General features: G+C 36.9%; 1 protein-coding gene across 1 annotated transcript; it reads right to left on the reverse strand.

The window, feature by feature from the left end:
* Window positions 1–1299: 1299 nt before the first annotated feature.
* LOC113030710 (matrix metalloproteinase-18) lies at window positions 1300–6446 on the reverse strand. The gene is made up of 9 exons (XM_080306976.1): window positions 6193–6446; window positions 5661–5809; window positions 5423–5548; window positions 4913–5074; window positions 3743–3872; window positions 3485–3621; window positions 3216–3375; window positions 2190–2290; window positions 1300–1817 (listed from the first exon to the last, which is right to left on the reverse strand). Exons 1-9 carry the CDS (start codon window positions 6333–6335, stop codon window positions 1678–1680), a joined length of 1248 nt encoding a protein of 415 aa, XP_080163102.1. The 5' UTR covers window positions 6336–6446; the 3' UTR covers window positions 1300–1677.
* Between the last annotated feature and the right edge of the window lie 1359 nt (window positions 6447–7805).

The following is a 7805-nucleotide window of genomic DNA, read 5'->3' on the forward strand; positions in this document are numbered from 1 at the left end:
TGGAGTTTGGATGTGTTGAGTAACTACCTGCCGTCAGTGACTAACGAAATGCTCCTTTTATGGTGAAGAGGGGAACTCTGGCTTTGATTGCTCATGACGGTGTTACATGTACAAAAAACCCCAAAACACTGATGTTGAATCATTGTTGCAGTTTGCAGAGGAAATTGGTCATGAGATAATTAGAACAGCCCCAAATATGTAATTATCAGATTTTAGTTCATTTGATTTTTATTCAGATCTGACTTCCATATCCCACAGTGTGAAGAAAATCAAATTGATTTAATGATTTTATGAAGCTCACAGAAGCTCAGCTTTCAACTTTATGAAAGTTCTAGAAATAAAATTAAAACTATTCCTATTTTCAAGCTCTTGTGCAGAATTGACTTTATAGCTGATTTAAAGCAGATTTAAACATATTTGAGGATTTTCTTTGTGTGTATTTGTTCCAGAATTATTACTATTTTTATCACTTTATTGTAATTTAGTTTCCAGAGCTAGTTTCCTTCTTAGCTGTAATTATTTAAAAATTATTTTCTCAGTGGTAAATGGCCTGTATTTGTATAGCGCTTTACTTAGTCCCTAAGGACCCCAAAGCCCTTTACACTACATTCAGTCATTCACCCATTCACACACACACACATTCACACATGGTATTTGGTATCTGGACTTAATAAGCTCAGAACAGTTATCACAGTTAGATGTTCTTGTCACATTAAACACTTTCACCTGTGTTTTCTTGTAATGGATGTGTTAACATAAATTTAATATTCTGTCAAAGACTCAATAGAGGAATTGAAAGTGTTTTTTTTACTATGAACACTGGTTTTTGCACGATCCAACATGATTCCAAATGAAAAGAAGTATTTTGCCAGGAATTGGTCATGACATTGTCAACATTTCTATTATAAAAAAATTCAAGTCAGTTTATTCTACACATTCAATAGTGCCCAACCGCACAAAGTTTTGGAAACTGAAACTTTTTTTTTCTGTGAGTCGACTGCAGGTGGGTGTTTTACACCTTACCTGTAATTATCCCCAAACACTTTGTGTCAGTGTTATAGGAAAACTACATTTCTGTCAGTGTTACACAATACTGGACACAGGGATGAAGAGTTTTGACTTTATAAAGTAATGTTCAGCCTCAGGTAAATTAGGCAACAGCAGTAAAAAGACACACACACACACACACACACACACACACACACACACACACACACACACACACACACACACGCACGCACGCACGCACACACGCACGCACGCACGCACGCACACACACACAGTGAATATGTTTCAACATAAAAGCAAAGATATTTTTTTTTATCAGGAAACTATCAAATTTTCTTTGCTAAGTAAAAAATAAATCCCTCTGATGGAACGACACGAGCTTAAAATAAATGTTACATTTGGCTGAATAGCTCTATATCACATGTTGATGTTTGTATAGAGAGATTTAAAATTAAAATTAGCAGCAAAATTAGATTAAAACACACATTTCAAATCATGAAAACTGTACAAATTCCAATGTTACATCACTGTATTACACACTGAGGTAAGACTAACCACACACTAACCACTTCTCTATTTTCTGTTCAATACATTGTGGTTATTACTGGACGTAAAAGTTTGTGTATGCATGCACAGCACCGTCAAGCTCCAGGGAAAGCATTACTTCACTTATCTCCTCTCTGTCACTGTTTCATTGCCTTCCTTCACTTCACATTCCAGCAGCTCATTAACACGACTGATGGAGTGCACACGTTTGAAGTTGGAGTCGTATTTGTAGTCCACGTTTCCTTTGAAGAAGTGCACAGATCCTGTGGGGAAATCAATATTCATTTAGAATTTGAAACTTAAAATGTATTGTGGCAAACTGTGTTTGCTGTATGGGGCAAGGACTGTCTGTGTACAGTGCATTCAAAAGTATTCATAATGAAAAGGTTTAAGTACCTTGGATAGTACTGCCTTGGTTATAAACCTTTATACCTTACATTTTACTCTATGTCTATATGCAAGTATTTTCCAATCACAGTTAGTGAAGATATTCTATTAATCTGAGAGTCAAACAGCAAAGGAGCAGAAAACTATGAAGTGTTAGTGTAAATGTACTGTAAATTTTGTTGGATTGAATTTCTTTTTATGAGAAATTGACATTTTAAAGGGCTCTAAAAGAAAAGTGATGTAAGTACCATCATAGAAGACAGCAGCATCTATAGGCGTTGGGATCTCTGGCCACTGCTCCTCAACAGACATTGGTGATCCCTCCATCAACCTTTGTTCCTCGTTGTATCTACATTATCACATATAATAATAAAATATAATAGTTATTTTAGAAAAGCAGAGATTAATGTCAGTATTTTCTTGTTTATGGATGACAACATTTCCATGGGAAGTGTGATAAACTACATGACTACTTTACTTAAAGCACCGTTTTGATGACAAATAGTCAAGTTGGTGACAACAGTTGATTCTGCAACCACTTGTACTAGAGATGTGTAATTTTGTATTACATCAAAGCGTAAGCAGGAAGCCTGTCTGGTTTAGACTGGTTCTCACGCAATGATGTTCTGTTTCTATGTGTGAAATAATAACAGCACTCACACATAGCCATACAAAATTCTTTAAAGTAAATTTTACTTATTTTTTTTAAAGTTTTCAACAGAAGAGGACAGTCTGGATCTCATATATCTGATTGCTCTTTCATCTACTATCAGGAACACCCATCTATGTAAGATGCCAACAGTGGAAATAGTTTCCTGTCATCTCATTGCATAAAGGTGATTCCAGTACATAAACATGTCTCACACCTCTCCATCTACATCAGTCAGTAAAGATTAAATGAAATGGTTAAAGATCAGACAAGTCTTGCTACAGCCACGATCAAAAGTTTAAGACCACTTGTGAAATGACAAAAAAAATCATACTTTGCATATTTCAGTTTAAGCGTTGTTTTCAATAAATTACACGCTCAAAAAATGTTTTGTCTCACTCCCATTTCTTCTTGCTGCATGCTGAAGCTCCACTAGGAGCCTTATTAAGATCCAACTGTGCAAAATATGATTTTTTGCCATTTTACAAGTGGTCTTAAACTTTTGATCGTGGCTGTATATTGTTTTTAACTATTTTATGTATGGTGATCTTTCACGTTTTGAAGTAGGTAGGTGGTCAGCATAAAGACTGAAAACTGGACTAAAGAGCTTTATGATCTTACATACCTCCAACACTCATCACCAGTGAAGAACACAGTATAGCCCTCATCTCTGAAGTGAAGAGCAGCATCTACAGATTTTATTCTGGAAGGGAAGCCCAAGGTTGAGATGCTTCTAGGGAATCCTTCCTCAAGCTTTAACTGCCTCAGCATCCAGTACTGATTACCTGAAACAAAAACACTATAATAACACATGTACACATGTATTTTAATCTACTGCCAGACACTAAACCGATGGGTTTGTAGATTTTTTTTTACCCCTTTTTGTGTCTTTACCTTTAAAAAACACAACAACATTTTCCCACGTATTCTCGTAAACGGCATCCAAGTTGGCCGGTACAGTGTCTGGCCAAAGACTGCTAATCAAGGAGACACGCGTTTCCTCAAATTCAGGATGTTTGCGCCACATAAACCTGAAAAGCAGGAAGGCTATCTCAAATGAATATTCAGTTTTTCAGTTCAGTTTTCCTGTAATCCTCGGACCAAAGAGACACACTGAGAGAATTATGTCCAAGACTGCACAGATTTACATACCTGTCTTTGAAAAACAAAACTTCCTGTTGTAGTTCTGTTACTGCATCAAAGGACAAATACGGATCACATTTTGTAGGTGTTTTTGGAGGAGGCCTTTTTGAGGTCAGTGAAGTAAAATTGGGATTGACTCCTGTACACAGCAGAGAGGAATAGAAAAGGACACTTGATTACCCCTGAAAATAAAATATTGTAAATATCTTTTTTTAAAGGAAGAAAGAAAACAAAGAAAAAGGAAACAAGAATAAAAAGAAAATTACTTGAAATGTTTGTTTTACTGTTTCTGTCATATGTTTTACACCATGATGTCATTTTGCCATAATGATTTCAATCCGTTGTTCTTTAACCAAATTGTATTTAATCTTATAAGAAAACAAAATAAAACAATTGTTGTAATTGTCTAATAATGTCTAAAACTAATAACAATAATAATAATAATGAGGATTAAAAAATACTTAAACTATTGAAAAGAAACAGAATAATCTGAAATATAAGATATGAACGGATATTAAATAACTGATGGTGGCCAGTTTATAATGGTTTTGAGCAAATCAATATCACTGCAAGTTTTTGTTACACATAACAAAATTAAGCTTATGTGTGATTTCACTAAGGAAGATCTGTAATCACTGATCTGGCTGCTTTACTGGGTGATGAGCTTCTTTTCTGTTGTTTACATGTCTACAGCTTTCCCACACTGTCAATCTCAATATTCATGTTCTTAATCTAATCCAATCATCTTCTTGCCTGCCTCCTTCGAGCCAATCAACCTCTGCTTTTAGACCCTCTTTCTTACAACCCACCTCCTCCCCATCTCCATCACAGACACATTACTCAGACCTCCATTCAAGCCGGGGGGGTCCTGTCCTAACATCTAGTCTAATTGCCAAATATATTCATTTCTCTATTTCAATAAATTATGTTCAATTCTTCTAAATGACCTCTTGTTATTGAATTATTGCTGGATTGGATGTTTAATGCAAAACCAGCCAAAATTCTTGTGGCTGTTCTTTTGTCAGTATTATTATTATTTTATGTACAAACTTTCCATTTTAAAACTTCAAAGTTATTCTGAGGCTAGCGGGCTTTGCTTAATATCTTGTAATGAAACTGCGGCTAATGGTAAGCAACATTTCTGAGCTCAAGCATCGAAAGTATCCAGCAGCAACTCACCATACAGTTTTTGGATGTTTTTGACATCATCAAAGGAGAGCTGGGGCTCATAGTTGGGGTCAAAGTTATATGCTGGGTACATGATAGCTCCAGGATCAGATGAGTGGGACAAGCCAAGCGCATGGCCAAATTCATGGATTGCCACAGCAAACAGGTTGATACCTGGAGCAGGAGCGCACATCATGTTAGTACTCGTGTGATGCAGGAAGGCTGTAACACAAAAGTCCCACCCATGTTTCACTAAATCACTCCAGGTTAGGTCAAATTAATGTTCTCATTCAGTCCACCAAATATGTAACTTCTGTAAAGTGCACTGTATTTCAGTCATACAGCATCTTGACAATAAGCAAACAATTATGACACACAAAACACACCTGCTGCTGCTTTCTTACAAAAAGTTCATAAGAATGCAGGTACCACGTTGATTCTGTCTAGCTTCATGTTCAGAGAAAAATTTGTGACACATGTTTTTAAATTGTTGCTTTTTGGGGGGGTTTGCCCTGGTAATACCGGTAGAATTAAAACTCCAGTCTTCATCAGAATCAAAGTGGACATCTCCACCAATGTGAAGCCCAGGCATAAAGGCGTGAGCCAGGACTCCTCCTCTGCCATCAAAAGGTGAACTATCATTATGATCTGCAACAACACAGGGTGCTATTATTTTATTATTTAGTAAATCCTTTACGCCTCGCTTTACCATCTGCTTCATTATTATACATGGATGAGGAGAACAGTCTTTAAAGCTTACCTCCACTATAGAAAAAGATGTCAATGTCAGCCACGGTCATGATCCGGTTGCGAAATTTCAGAGGTGTGACGTTGGACCAAAGCTTCCATGCTCTTCTAAAGACTTTCTGAGCCTTCAGTGCTGGGATGGGGAGTTTCTTGCTAACTGTTCTAATGATAAAAATCACCATTAAATGGATTCACCTTTACTGATGTGACACATTGAATTTGAATGTTTTTTATGTTATTTTGAGAGACTGACACCCTTAAAATTCTGAACAGTCATTCATGGTATTCATTCAGCCCTACTTCAATCTGCTGTCTCCTGCCATAACATAGCTGAAACCTGGTAGATCATTTATTACCCTGCTCTATTTTTTAACCAGTACTGAGATTTATAACCAAAACAGCATCAGACTCATGTTTGAGGCTAACATTCTGATCAGCCTCAGCTGTACTTTGTTAACAGCTAAGCTAGTTAACGCTGTGAACGCTAATCTTGTGAAGTAGCATTTACCATATTGACTACAGAAATCAGTTTTATTGTTTCTAACCTGTAGCTGATCCTCTTCTTCGTCCAGCGAACTGTTTCTCCAACTTGCTCCACATCTGACAGTCCACAGCGTGGCTTCTTCATCACTGCTAGAGTCTCTTCTGTGAGCTCTCCACTTGGAAGCAAACCAAAATACCGTTGCATCTCCTGCACCTTTGTCTTCTTATCACAGGATCCGGTTGTCAAATCATCATCTTTACTTATGTCGGTGGTCCTCTTCTGTCTTTCTGCCTTGGGCTGGTAGCCATAGAAATGCCGCAGATATTCCTGAAGAAAAATAACCGGTATTGCTAAAGTAAATCAGTTGAAATAAACATCTTTACTTTGCTGTGAAAAAGTGTTTCCCCCCTTCATCATTACCTTTTTTGCATTTTTGACACACTTAAAGTTATAACACACCTGCCCATCACGCCTTAGCTGCTGCTAGCCAGTGTTAGCAAAACTTTCTATGAAGTGGATCTGACACTGCGGTGCTCTGAAACTTTGCAAATATACTCTCATATGATGTGAGAATGTGGCGTCACTTGGTGAAGCAGACCCTTCTCAGTTGATAAACCATACACTTCATATGTTGAAGTTCTGTTCTCCTCCACCTTTGGGGTATTACTGTATGTGGAGTATGTGGCTAGTCTCTAACCAGATATATAGGATGTGATTAGGAAGAATGACGATGTCAATCATTGCCACTGTATTCAAGATGGTGGGGCAACATGGTGGCTTCCACAAACTGGTGCCCACTCCTGGAGGAGTTAATTCAGAATGTAAAGCTGGTAGTTACACACTAGTCAATGAATATTTATGAGTATAACAACCTGTGTTGTATTTTTAACAACTGAGTTTATCATTAAAAAACTACATTTTGTATTCAGTTATTTTTTTTGTCTAACATCAAAATTCATTTGATGATCTGAAACATGTAAATATGACAAATACACAAAAAATAAGGAATGATGGCTGGGAAAATGCTTTTTTTCCATAGCACTGTATAAAGTACAAATGTTCACACATTGCCATTGTTGCTGTGGAGGAACACAAATGCGCAACCAGGCCTGAAGTAACTTTACAGTAAGAATTCCAGAAATGTCCTCAGACCTTTAATGATAGCACCGTGCAGAAACACTTTAGCACTCATGTAACTGCAGGTGTCAACATCAGACACACTCAGACTTACCTGTGTACAAGTAGCTGTGTTTCATACTCTCCCTCAGTAGAATCATTGTTATTAATATTATTAAAACTCCATAGAAGGACACCAGGAGCACACATCAAATTTATCTTTAAAATTGGTAGTAAGTAAATGGTTCATAAAGGATTTGATAAAGATGTCTTTTAAAGCTTGTTTGAAATAAAGCGTAAAACTTTCAAATGCACTTCATCAAATAGTAAAAATTCTGTTATTGAAATCAGCTTCAGCATGAACATGACAAGAGTTCTAACAGTGTTATTTATTCACTGCTGCTGTCTCCTGACTGCTGTGTTATCTTGCAGTCAATGTTTTCTTCAGAAGTGGTTCACAGGCATTCACAGGGCACCCTCATAAAGAATCATTATCAGTGCACCACATTTTTCCTCAGGCGAGGCATCAAAGGTGAAGAAGACAAACCAAAAATGAAT

The sequence above is a fragment of the Astatotilapia calliptera genome, chromosome 10 (assembly GCF_964374335.1).
Source record: "Astatotilapia calliptera chromosome 10, fAstCal68.1, whole genome shotgun sequence".
Taxonomy (NCBI): domain Eukaryota; kingdom Metazoa; phylum Chordata; class Actinopteri; order Cichliformes; family Cichlidae; genus Astatotilapia; species Astatotilapia calliptera.